General features: G+C 45.1%; 1 protein-coding gene across 1 annotated transcript in view; it reads left to right on the top strand.

Moving 5' to 3' along the window:
• TMEM86A (transmembrane protein 86A) overlaps positions 1 to 13,315 on the top strand; it is a 26,035-nt gene extending 12,720 nt beyond the window's left edge. The window contains exons 2-3 of the mRNA XM_083864088.1: positions 3,275 to 3,539; positions 7,613 to 13,315. Of these exons, the coding sequence (XP_083720214.1) occupies positions 3,275 to 3,539; positions 7,613 to 8,040 (693 nt within the window). The 3' untranslated portion in view covers positions 8,041 to 13,315. The remainder of the gene's footprint in view (positions 1 to 3,274; positions 3,540 to 7,612) is intronic.

Raw genomic sequence — 13,315 nt, 5'->3', positions numbered from 1 at the left:
GTGGGCTGAGAATGGTCATAAAATGGACCCCTGGTCACGAGGTCTGACACTTTTATAAGGTTTGGTCCATTTGCATATTGGGGTTAATTGTCCCAATTACAGCTTCAGGTTGTGAGGTCCCATCCTTCCACCCTTCAGTCCACCCTCGTTTATGTTTTTGGGCCTGAAAGTTGTCCTTGGTCTTCAGCAGGAAAAGGATTTGTTTTGTCTACCTATTCTGTTACTAGCACTTACTATGAGGGTCAGAACTACAGCCCTAGGCAGCACAGAATCTGAAAAACATGAAAGCTAAAACTTAAGGCATCACATCAAGTGCTTCTTTTTCCAACCCCATGGTGCAGCCCCATCTCACATCCTGTCTCTGAGACACAGGGACAAAGGACATGGGTGGTTTAATCCAATTTATCCACTCAGACAAGAAATAATGTTCCCCTTCCCTGTGGTACAGTAAGTCTCATCATGGATTATATGTTTGACTTTCCTCAAGCCACAGCTTCCAGTCATGTTGGTACATGGTTTTCCAATACCAGTCTTGACTTGTCCTTCAGGTGGCAAATTGCCACATCACCTCTTTCCAAGCCTCAGCCATATGACCAAACAGAGGATAATCCCCAGGCTCATCCTCTGGTTGCCCCAGTTTTTCTTGGAAAACTTTTCCAGTATTTCCAGTGCCATTCATGGCACCTCATCTTGGTCACAGCCATAAAAGGGGCTCCAGTGAGCTGCAGCATTCAGTGATGGGCAAGGGCATGGTTGGAAATAACTCATCTGAAGTATACTTGGAGAAAAAGTGTTAAGAAATAAAGTGTCAATGATGAGAAGCCTGTAGCCCTTATAGAAGTATGAGATCATTCTTACATGAGAGTGCTGTAACTCTTATGCATGAAAATTTCCTCAATTATTATCAGGATGGAAATAATACAAATCATTATTCTAAAATAGAGCTGTCTGGGCTTGCAAAGTTCACATTCAGATAGAGAGAAAAGGTAATTTTAAGCTTACCAAGCAAACATAATTGTTCTGCACAAGTTTGTATCTTAGCTTCAGTAAGGCAAGGTTCCTGGGGAAATGACAAGTGTAATTAAAACCTGTCTCATCATGTGTGCACACAGGGGAGGGCAAGCTGTGATGGTAATTGTAACTGCTCCTAGCAGGTGCTTTCCTGTTAATATGAGGTATTAAATAAAACCTACCATGTTTACTAACCCAAATACTCTCCTGTATGCTTCTATGCACTCTTTCCCCTACAATACTTGATAGTTCCCAGGCAACCCCAGTACTATGAGGAGACATTGGGTTTTATGACTTTTATTTCAAGTTCATTTGCTATTTGCTGCCAGAATTTTCCCAGGGAATGCAGACAAGGAGTGGTAAATGGTGATTAATTTAGACAGCCTAAGTAGAGGACTCCTGACGGCTCCCCGTGTAATACAAGAAAGTTAACGGCTTGCTGATGTCCTTTTGTTAGGGAATTGTGTAGCCTGGTTGTTTAATGGAGTGTTTAAAAATTGTGTTGGCAATAGCCTATGAATAATGTATAATGAAATACCTTACTGCCAAGAAACTGCTGATATGCTGGGGAAATTTCCATCAGATGTGAGAAAAATTTTCAAGGCATGTCTTCTTGGGATGCCCTTTATTTATAGCCTCATTGCTTCAGAGATTGCATTCCCTTTTTAGATACTGCTTGTGAAGATGCCCTCCACTGCCTCTGCCTCTGTCTTCCAACTCCACCTGCCTCCATTTGCTTGTGCTGTAAAAGCTCCAGAATTTTTATGAGATTTTAGGCTTTATCACCTGAGCACTGTAAGCATGGAATATTTCCTGTGCAAACTTCACCTGTTCTAAGTATCTGCACCAAGGCACCCTGCATCAAAGGAAGGTGGACACTGGTCATGACAATGTCCCATGATGCAGGAAGCAGAAAAAAGATCAAGTTATTTGGAGAAAAAAAGAAAAAGACAAGCTGGACTTCACAGTGTGAAATCAGTTTGGATGTCTCTAAATTTTCCCCCATGATCTCCTCCAGTGCTGGAGGCCTCTGTGTACTTTGGCCATGAGTAGTGGGAAGTCATTGTGATATGTAGCAAATAGATCTTGCTTGACCAAAGAAATGGGAAGACTGAGGGTGAACCCTTGCTTGCAGGGGACCTCTGGGGGTTGCACTGCCTTAGATGCAAGAGGAAACAGGCCTTCCTGTAAGACTCTAGGACATAGCTCAGGCAGGCATGGAAGTAGTTACACTCTTTTCCTTTGCTCCTTGTTTTGACCCTCAGCTCTTCTCCAGGGGAAAATAAAATCATAGTTTTGCTTCTCACATGAAGTTTTCCCCACCTGCACTGAAATGTAGAAATGTGTCAGGAGGGCAGGTGAACACAACACATATCACTGTGCAGAGTGGTCTCAGCTAAGTGTTTATCAAGAGCAGACCCGGCTTGTGGAGCTTGTAGCTCTGTGCCCTGCCCCTGCTGTGGTTTTGTTACGAGTAGCCAAGTGCTCGTGCTGCATTTTTGTGTCTACACAGTAGAGCCCTGAGTCAAAACATTTCCTGCAATATGGGTACTGTATTATTAGTGTAATGATAGAACAAAGCCACATGAGGTTGATGTTGGCGTTAGTCAGCTGAGGAAGTGACATCCTCACCTGGGAGGTTGATGTGTTGGGTTTTGACACTTGTGATGCCAACAGCAAACTCCAGGCATGAAGCTACAGGGCAGGGGAAAGAATGGTTTAGGAGAGAGGTTGTATCCTCAGGGTCATCTGCAACTGGCTAAGCAGGACGATTTGTGAAAATGAGAGAGAAGATTTTTCCCTTTACTGGCTTGTTTGCTGCTGGGATATATCTGGGCATGCGGTATTTTCACAGCTCCTGGAAAGCTGTATAAAAAGGGTTAGCCTAAACACAAGATAGGTGATAAGGTGCACCAGAGGAGTTTGACTAACGGCCCAAATATTTTCAGTGGAACAAGTAAGAGGTTCTAAAACTTCCTCCAACTTCCTCCTCTCTAAACTTCCTCCAAATCCACCACCCAAAGCTCATCCTGCCAACTGAGAAAACACTGAGAAGTGTTTTCAGCAGAGAGGGTCACAAAGGTCTAGGGAGAGGATCATGGTCAAGTTCAACCAGCATTTCTTGGGGTAGGAACACTGCCAGCTGACAGTATATGGAAGAGCAACTGTCAAAGGGAAGGAGCCAGTTCTGTTATGAAGTTTTTCCACTGATGCTTCTGATGACCCTATTAATTTCTCATTTTATAATGTTTGTTTTCTTTAGGTGAAGAGTGAAGGCCCCAAACTAGTGCCCTTCTTTAAAGCCACTTGTGTCTATTTTGTCCTCTGGCTGCCAACTTCCAGCCCCTCCTGGTTCAGTGCCCTCATCAAATGTCTGCCCATCTTTTGCCTGTGGGTTTTCCTTCTGGCTCATGGGATTAACTTCTTGGTGTCACACCGGAGTGCCAGCCGCATCCTAGCGGGACTCATATTCTCGGCATTGGGAGACGCCTTTCTCATCTGGCAGGAGCAGGGCTACTTCATTCATGGTGAGTACAGCGTCAGTCCTAAAGGGATGCCACAGTGCTCAGCTGTTACCCTCTTTATTTAGTAATGAGTTGCTGGGCCACATGTTTTGTTTATTCACGTAATATTCACAGCTTAAGCCCTGAGCACTGGGAAGCACTCATGCCTTGACTAAAATTCATCATGGGTTTGAGGAATCACATCATGGATGAATCTTTCTCTTGAGATTAGAGAGGTAATTGGGTCAGGTTAGATTTCCTGGCATGTATCACAGCATCTGGGGTGGCTGGAGTTGAGAAGGTGGCATGCCAGAATTCCCGGGGAAGAGAAGGAAATGCTCCTGTCCCCCATCAGTTCCCGTGTAGCTGCAGGAAGTATTTACCTCCTATCTCTCTGCAGGGAGATCTGTCAGCCCTTTGCTGTGAGGTTTGGGGATGAAACGTACTGTGCAAAGGTCCTTGGTGGAGAACAGGTGGAGAGGACATTTGTGTTTTGATAGACAAGCCCATTGCCTGGGGGAGGCATTAAGTAGATGATAGAAACCAAAGCAGCAGCAATCTTGTCCTACTTGCAGGTTCATCAGTGTGAATCATGCAGACTGTTGTACAAGACATGTCTGTTTTGCAAAACATTTTAATGATGGTCAATCAAGGACAAACCTTACTGCAGTGGTTTGTCTTCTCTACAGAAAGATCCACATCTCTCAGAGCAAAATGAGCTTGGTTTATTTTGCTAGTTTGCAGACTGGAACATAATGATTCAGATTAATCATTTAAAGCAATGTTGAACCTGCCTGCAGCAACTCTGTCCCTGGCCTTGGACTGTCACAAGAAATCAGCAGCAGTTGAGTCCTTCACTGAACTGACTGGTGGGGCTTCTGAAGTTAATTTAACCAGCACAGGGATCTCACATAACGCCCACCATTAACTGGCTGCTGTGACTGTCCCACTGGAAAATGTGATGAGATGAGGGAACTTTCCTGACTTGTGCTGTTTTCAGCTCTGAAAGTCAAAGGCTTAGTTTTTCTCCTCTCTCATGAAGTTAGTATTTAGTTTTATTCTGGGATTCCCACAAGCTCTTTCTTTATGAGAACGAAGTATGTGCAGGGCCAAATATGAAAGGCTAAATGCTCTGAATCTGGTTTTAATCCTGCTTCCCAAGGGTTTATCCCCATCCTATTAAAAGTTCATGTAAAAATGTTTACTGATTTTGGTGGGGTTTGGATTAGGCCCTGAGGATTGGATATATCTGGCTGAACCTTGGACATGTTGGTGAGGAGCTCCAGTTTTCTGGAGGTGCCATCCCTTCTGTATTGAGTGCTGACATTCCTACTGATGGGCCTCCTCCCAACAGGAGTACCTGGTCAGTCACCTCAGCCCAACTGGTTTTGCCCCCTGGAGGTGCTCCTTGAGCTATGGTGTGGAAAACATTCAAGGCCCAATTTTCCCTGTGATCATTTTCATGTATGGATGTCTCCGTTTTGTGTGCGTGTGCTTCTCCATTCCCATGTAACTGCTATCTCTGAGTTTCCTCTCCAAGTTACTGCTAGAGGAAGGTTAACCAGGCACAGCAATTCAGCATCTGGTTGATGTGCTTTAATCTGCAAATGAGTCAGGTTTTCAACCTTAGTCTCACAACTGAGAAGTTTTGCTTTGTGGGTTTAGGCACATTTTTTTCTTCTTAAGGAGAAGAAAAGCTCTGCTGGAGCATTTTGAAAATCTCAGTCCACTGAGCTACTACCTTTTGAAGGGAAGTGTTAATATTTTCACTTCAGATATGACCAGATAAAGTGCACTGCTCCACTTCATCCTTCACTTTGCCTGAAAAATGTATTTTCTCCTATTTAAAACTCATCAGGTTGCTGTTACTGACAACTGACAGTATTTTTGTCATCATCAGTTGTGGGAATTTGAAATTTCAGGAGGAAATACTGGATAAAAATGCACATTCTGTTCAATTTCTGCAGTTTTTGGACTGAAAAGGATTGGAAACTGGGCTCATTTGAAAAGCTTTTGAGACAATGAGTTTATAAAAGGACATTTGTTCATTACTTTATAGGGAAGCGAGAGCCTGGGAATCTACTCCTGGCATACTTGACTTTTTTTCATTTTTGTTTCAGTCCACTAATACCACATTATTTTCTGATTACTGTCTTACTGCATGTAGAAGATACTTTACAGTGTTAATATTCACCTCCTTTGATAGCAGGCACTTAGAAACAATTTATGCATTTAGTGAAGAAGACGGGGACTAGAAAAAAGGCCTTATAGCAAAAACTCAGAGGAAGAAAGTGGGAGAAAAGGGCTGATGTGGTTGAGAGGATCAAGCAAAAGGCTGAGAAATGCAAGAGAAATGCAGCCCCTACCCTGTGCAGCCATCACAGGTTTCCCCAGCTTGATTTGTGGGTGTTGAATGAGTAAACCTGGGAGCTGACTCCCTTGTTTGTGACCAGCCTCACCACATGTCACGAAACTCCTCCTGCCTTTCCAGGCTCTTTGCCTGCCACATCCTGTCCTCTCCTCCTCCACCTCCTCCTCCTCCTCGCTCCCAGATGCCTGCATGAAGGACAACACATTCTTCAGTCCCCTGTTGCAGAATGCTCCATATAATGCCATTGAAGGAAAAAACATTCCTCACTGCTAGAGCGACACATCCTTCTTCTCCTTACCACCTCCCTGGGCTCTAGCCTTTCCTGCACTGTAACTCCATAAAAAGCTCTTGTCCTAAATCCCTTCTCAGTTTCTTCAGTGCTCTGTCCATCAGCTGCAATAGGACTGTGAAACACCAACTTCTCATTGTCCTCCTTTGTTCTTCTCTTCTTTCCCCTACACACTGTCCATTTTCTCTAGCCTCACCCTGCAAAACAGATCCCACCGGCCCCCTTCCTCCTGTGGATTTCCTTCTCATCCCACCATGGCTGAGCTCTTGGTGGGTGTCTGATCTGGTCCTTCCCAAAGGCAGGGAGACATTTACATTTCCTTGAGCTGCCTCAACACAAGAGTAGTAGGATGAAGCAACGTCTGCCAGCTGCAGGTTTTTGTGACTGCCCTTTACACCAGCACATCACATGTTAAATGTGAACAAGTGTCCTGCTGGAGGACTCAGCTTCCCAGGTCCTTTTCTCCATTTCATGCTTTAGAGTTGCATGAAAACTTCCAGCTCCTCTAATAACCATGCCAGGATAAAGCTGGAGGGCCTGCAGCTGCACCATGTGTGGGTCTGGGAACCAGAAGACTTAAGAAGCTGGGCTCTGTTTGTGGCCCATTATCTACAGTTGTCATGACAGCTTGGAGGCAGCAGCTGTACCAACACATTGGGACATATTTTTGTCAAATGGATTAGTGACAAGTGAATAACATATGGGCAGCACCCTCCAACACCCACATCTGGCATTTCTCAGGGGTGTTGCACTTCAAAGGCAAGCCGGCATTTTATTTTCTCTGATTGATTCCTGGTCAGGTTCATCTGAATCTTGCTAATAGCCATAAAATTGTTGGCAGATCACATTGGTGCAGTCCCTGAAATATGCCAGCTGCTTCTTTCCAGCTTAGGTTTCTCCCAGCTATGGGCAGAGATGGAGAAGCAGCCAGATTTAGTCCTCAAGTGCCTTTGGGTTTGTGGCTAAATACGGGCAGGCTTTGTGTCAGGGTTCAGAGGGATTAATGTCTTTTGTCACGTTTTGTTCCTACACTACTGTGGTTCCAGCCTTCCTGTTCCATATGTGACCTATGAGAAAAACACTGTGCATATTTAGAGGAGGTGATGTTTGGTCTGCCTTGCTCCCAACCTTCTGCTCAAAGCAGGGGGAGAGGAACTACCTGAAAAAGAAGATCAGTTCTATCTCCAGCAGCTTAGTTCCACCTGGCCTCTCAGCAGAAAGGCTTTTGTACTTGTCTGCAGATGTAATGGTGCTGGGACTTTTTTTATGTTGGGGGCTTGGTGCTATCTCACATATACAGATTTTTGTAATAAAATTGTCCCAAGAAGTCAGTACGGTTAGCACTGGTAGGTAACACTGCAAGGAATGTTTTCTTCTGCTACTGACTGCCAGTCAGTGGTGAAAGGTCACACTTTCAGTCTCACTGCCTCTCTCCAGGTCTGCTGATGTTCGCCATCACACACATCCTGTACTCTTCAGCCTTTGGCATGAAGCCTTTGGACCTCAAAGCCGGCTTGCTGATGGGTGTCGTTTCCAGTTCCTGCTACGCCTTCCTGTACTCCTACCTCTCGGGCCCGTTCACCTACCTGGTGGCCGTCTACATCGCCCTGATCGGCTTCATGGGCTGGCGGGCGGTGGCAGGCGTGCAGCTCTGCAATGACCTGTGGACGTGGACCAAGCTGTCGGCCTGCGTGGGCGCCATGCTCTTCATGGTGTCGGACCTCACCATCGCCCTCAACAAGTTCTGCTTCCCCGTGCCCTACTCGCGCTTCATCATCATGGCCACCTACTACGCCGCCCAAATGCTGATCGCGCTGTCGGCCGTGGAGACCAGGGATGAAGAGGACTTCAGGAAGAGGAGCTAGGTGGAGTGCCAATAGTCTGAACACGTGGGTTATATCTCAGGTGCTGTAGCTGCATTCACCCCTGAGAGAGATCTCCATTTCTCTAGGCACACTGGTGATGTTGATTTTGCTTCTTTGAAGCATTACTTTTGAGAATTAAATTTTTTTCATTGGCTTTCTCTGAATACAGCTTACATCAGTGTGGAGTCTACATCAGAAAGCTTAGACTGTCCCTGCAGTAGTTATTCATTCAACTTTTCCTCCTTGGAAGTGCTGTACTACTGCATTTTACTTGCTAGTCTTGAAATTGATGCTGAATGTCTGTGAAGAGGAGGCTGGTGGAAAGGAGGTTTGGCACTGTGCTAAAAGTCTTGCTTTCGACTGTAGGGAGACAGGCACAGATCTCTGCTAAAGTCATAGGTAAAAATTAATTTAACTGATGTTTGTCTCTTTCTGTGCATTACAAACTCAGTATGCAAACTGGAGCTATTCCTCTGCTGAAAGGAAGCTTGGAGGGAGAGTAAAACCAGCATATCTACCTAGGAGCTGAGCTCTGGAGTCAATGGCAGCATGTGGGACAGTACCCAGCAGAACCAGCATGAAAGCAGAACCCCAGGCTGAGGGCACAGAGCAAGAGGTGTGCTGGCAGTGCTGTGTGCTTTGATTGCAGTGATCACTGCTCCAGGGCAGGTCTCTAAATGCAAGTCAGCATTGCTGCAGGTGGCAGGACTGTAGAGAGCAGGAGTTTGGTGGGATTTCAGGGACATCTCAGCAGCCAGGCCAGCGTGTTCTCCCTCGCCACGGGCATAGTGCCTGCAGCCACCAGTGAGATGTAATGGGCACACAAGGAACTTTGATTTTTAAAGCAGAACTTACTCATTGTCTTACTTTGTGTATGCCCTAATTATCCTTAGTATGGCAGACAGGCACCAATGTCCTAACAAGTAATATTCCATGTACCCATTAAGTTTTAGTAGCACTTTCAGTAGCACTTTGAGTACTGCTGCCTGCAGTATCTTGAATCTTTGTGTGAGCATTTCCTGTGATCAAGGCCCTGATTTTGGATGTAGATTGCCTTGTTTAGCCAGCTGGTAGAAAACGATTCTCTTTGCACCACTTCTTTTTTTTTAGAAAGCCCCTTTTCAGCAGAGCTTCCTGAAAAGCACTGTCCTTTGTGTTCAACACGCCTGCCACTTCCTTCTCAAACTCACGTGGACTCGCACAGAACCCTGCTGGCTTTTCCCTTGTGTTCAGAGAGTGCTGAGTGGGTCTCCCAATCCTCTCCAGCCTCACCTGGTGTGCCTGGCAGGGAATAGGCATTGCCTCCCCATGACTTATCCTTCAGTGCAAATGCAGCCAGTATTACAGAAATCTGGGTTAACCATCCTGACCCCGTGGGGGCATCTGCTGCTTTTCAGACAGGGATCAGAAAGGTCGGCTGCATTATGGAGAGGGAAAGCACTGTAGGTAGCACAGCCCCGTGTAATCCCTTCCCTTTAATGCTGTTACGTAATACTGTCAGCATTCATTCACCGGCACATCGGGGCCTGCCTGGAGTAAACAGCTAAGGGAATTTAGAGCCATAAACCATTTTCATTCATCAGCATTGCTTATCTCCTGGCCACAGATTGAACCCTGCAGGGTAGCTCTCTGCAGATGTCACCTGCTGTTACTCAGCTTGGCTGTTCACAAATCTCCTCCTGCGACAGTGACCCAGCTAAGAGGAAGTCTAAGCATTTGGGGTGAACCCCACCATCCTCCCAGCATGGGAGCAAACAGCACACTGCACTCTTTGAGTCCCAGCTCCTTGGCATGGGTCAGTCCAGCACACTCAGTCCTTAGCTGGCAGTTCTTCAGAGGAGCTCCCCCACATCCTGAGCTTCTTTTTGCATTGAGGGAAATGCTTGTGTGATAAAGTCAGCTTTATTTAAAAGTCTTGAGTTTTGATTCTCTTTTTTTCCTCTCTAGAAACGAGTAGTCTTGAACTGCCTGAAAATAGCTGAGTTGCTTTTCTGTGTGCTTTTTATTCTTGGCTCACTTTGCTGTCCTGCTCTACCATCAGCCACTGGGTACCTGTAGAAGAGTCTTGATGTGTTAGGAGTCCTATTAGGAGGCCTCTCCTCTCCAATGGCCATCAGAGGTGCAGTCTCTGGTGGCAGAGGTCTCTAGGTGGGACAGCAGAAACTTGTGCAGCCCAAGTGGGCTGTTGTTCCCTTGCTGTCCTGGAACACGTCACCTGTGGTGACCTGGCTGGGACACACTGGCCAGTCACACTGGCTCATCCCAGTGCTGCAACACCTCAGCCTTCCTGGGAACGAGGCAGAGCCCTCAGCATACAAAGGAGAGTCCTGGTTGGCTTGGAGGTGTGCCGGCAAAGGCTCTTAATCTTCAACATTTCTCTCTGGCTCTGCATTCCTCTTTCTAATCCATGTTACTTGAATGAGACTGTTTTCCTGGAGTCTCTTTTCTGCTGGGAAGAGACCAGCTGCTGTGGACTGTGATCTGACACAATTTTGAGATGCCTAAATCCTGAGAAGCACTAAGCAGTTGCTGGCAGAATATTAAATAACTTTTCTTGGGATTAAAACTGTTCCCTCAACTCCAGCGAGGGCAATCTTCACTTTGAAGTAGAACAAAAAAGGAGTAGTGTTCATATGTGACAAATGATATTATTGTCTTGGGGACTGCCTTTGTGAACCCTCCTGTTGCCTCTTTGCACTGTAAAACTGAGGTTTGACCCATTTTTCTCATTTTCAGGAGTACAGTCCTTGAGAAGCACCCAGTCTTTGGCCCAGGAATGTTATAGAAGGAATGAAGTCTTCCAGGTGGTGCAGTGGTCCTGGCCCCAGCAGCAGCTCCTTTTGTTGCTAAGCACAAACGCTTTCTTTTCCCACTGCTGTATCCAAACATCCTTCTGCCATCCCTGTCTATGGTCACTTGACCTTACACACTGGGTTTGGCTACTTTCTGTAGTTATCACCCTCTTGGAGGTCCTTTGGCTCTTTAACTGGACATACAAAAGATGCAGCTTGTTTACTTCAGCCTCTTTCTGTAGGCAGATCTTCCTTGATCAGAACTCCCAGGGTCAGTCAAAGAAGCAGTGCTAATTGCAACTTGTTTTTAAGTGCTAGTAATGCTTCTGGGCTGTGTCACAGGGTGATACTCATGTAGAAATGTAGGTCAAGAAGAACAAAGCCAGAGGATTTTAACTTTGAGCTTTACTTTTACTCTGTACTGAATACCTGGCTTCTTACTCCTCCATACTGAGGCAGCTGTAAGACCGATTGGTTTAAGAATTACTCTAACATGGCTTTTGAGTCGATTGCTGAAGGTTTCGTGTTGTCATCAGTGGAGGTAATTTATATTTTTTACACAAGTTTATAAAATTCCCAGGAGGAACTTGGCAGTTTTTAGTGTCTCTTCAAAGTTTTCCAGTCCTGCAGTTTGACACCAACATCTGCATTTTCATCTTGCTATCGTGGTATTTTTGGGAGCTGTTCTGGAAGGAGCAGATCAAAGCAAACAGCAACTGTAGAACTCAGTGGCAGGTGCCTCTTTCTCTTTGTTTGGTTTCTGAACGCAGACAGGGGGGTCTTTTAAGCAAAGGCATCATAGCTGTGTTTTTGGAAGAAGATGGGAAGTTGCTGACTTCTCATGACAGAAATCCTCCAGGGTAATTCTCCTGCCTTTTATCCATGCTTGCTCCTTTTGTGGCCTTGGGTGAGTAACTTAAATTTTGTGAGGCCAGGTCCACATCTGGTGTATGAGGGCCAGTGCAATGCCAAGTTATCCCAGCAGGGGAGCAGGTCCTCACCCCATTCTAAAATGGAGATATTAGCCCTTACCTGCCTCACATGGATATTGTGAGGATCGATGCTCATACAGCACTTTGAAGATGTCAAGTGCTATGTAGGTATTATCCAACTTCAATGTTAAAATTGCTTTTAGGGATCTGCAGGACTTCTCTTAAACCACAGAATGTGTGACTGCCTTTTCAATTTACATCAGATAGAAAAAAATGCAAAATATTTTTTCATGCTGGTTAACAGGATGGGCTCAGCTACACTTGAACTCTGAGGGAGGTTTAGTTTAAAAATCTGAACTCTCTAATTTCAGTTTTGCAAATGGTTTTTAGTTCTTCTAAAAGCCTTGTCCAAATTCTTAGGTGTGAACCTCGCATCCAACTTTTGCAGTCTGGTCTTGTCCCTCACTGTTAGCTAGAGTAAATATAATCCAGCCAGAACAGAGTACCTCACAGTCTGCTGTGGCTTTTGAAAAAGCTGGAATAGAAAATGAAGTAATTTTGTTCAGCCTTCAGTCTTCATAAGGTCAGCTGGGTTTCATGAGACAACTTCCAAAGGGATGTTTAATTTGTCCCATTCTAAATTTTACTGGCTTTAAAATCAGCAGAGAGAGAAAGCCTTGGTGGAATCAATAAGGTTGGCACATCCTTCTTGAATTCCCTTCTTTTCACACAAATGAAGGAAGCAGTGGGTTTTATAGCAAAGGAAGTGCTTGTACCACCAGTCCTATGGCCCAGAACAAAAGCTGATCTAGAAATACAGCTCTTAACCATCACCATGTTCTCAACTAGGATAAAAATGCCACTGTTCACTAACCTAAATCTGGACCACATCTAGAAACTACCTAGTTTTTGTAGCACTAGCTGCTGTACAAACACAAATGAAGGCAAGGAATTACACACCAAGGAATGTGAGCTGTGTTACATGTGAAATGGACCATAATTTTGAAGCAGCTGCAGTAAAATCTTAATATGAACTCAGAAGCAAACACAATGCAAATTTTTATGGTTTCTTTAAAATATTTGATGGGTTTTCATTTTCTTAGTTTGGAGAAAATTTTCTTAACATTATTTTATTTTTGCTCTTACTGTAAAGAATAAAAACACGCAACTCTAGACAGACTACAAACAAAAAAAAGTGGCCAGTTGGCAGGAATGCCAAAACTTCTGTGGCTTGTATCGTTTCTGTGGTGACACTGTGCTGCTGTCGGGCGAGCTACTGGAGTGGTGTGATGGCTCAAAAGTGAGGCTGAAGCACAGGATGCAGGGGCTGAGCCACCAAGACTTCAGCAGGAGCATGACTGGGCCAATTCGGATCAGTCAAAAGACAGAGCATAAGGAAATTAAAAACACCTTTTCCTGACAGAAGAAAAGCAAGAAACCAAACCCAGCCCATTGGGCGATGGTGCTGAACCACTACAAACATATTTATCTAGACCCTGCTGGTGTAAGTTCCTGCTGGACCAAGCTTTGCTCCTAATTCAGCTGGGGGGC

The sequence above is a fragment of the Zosterops lateralis genome (genome assembly GCF_965231275.1).
Source record: "Zosterops lateralis genome assembly, chromosome: 6".
In the NCBI taxonomy this organism is placed as follows: Eukaryota; Metazoa; Chordata; class Aves; order Passeriformes; family Zosteropidae; genus Zosterops; species Zosterops lateralis.
The sequence above is the reverse complement of the archived record's forward strand: the minus strand, read 5'-3'. Positions and strand labels throughout refer to the sequence as shown.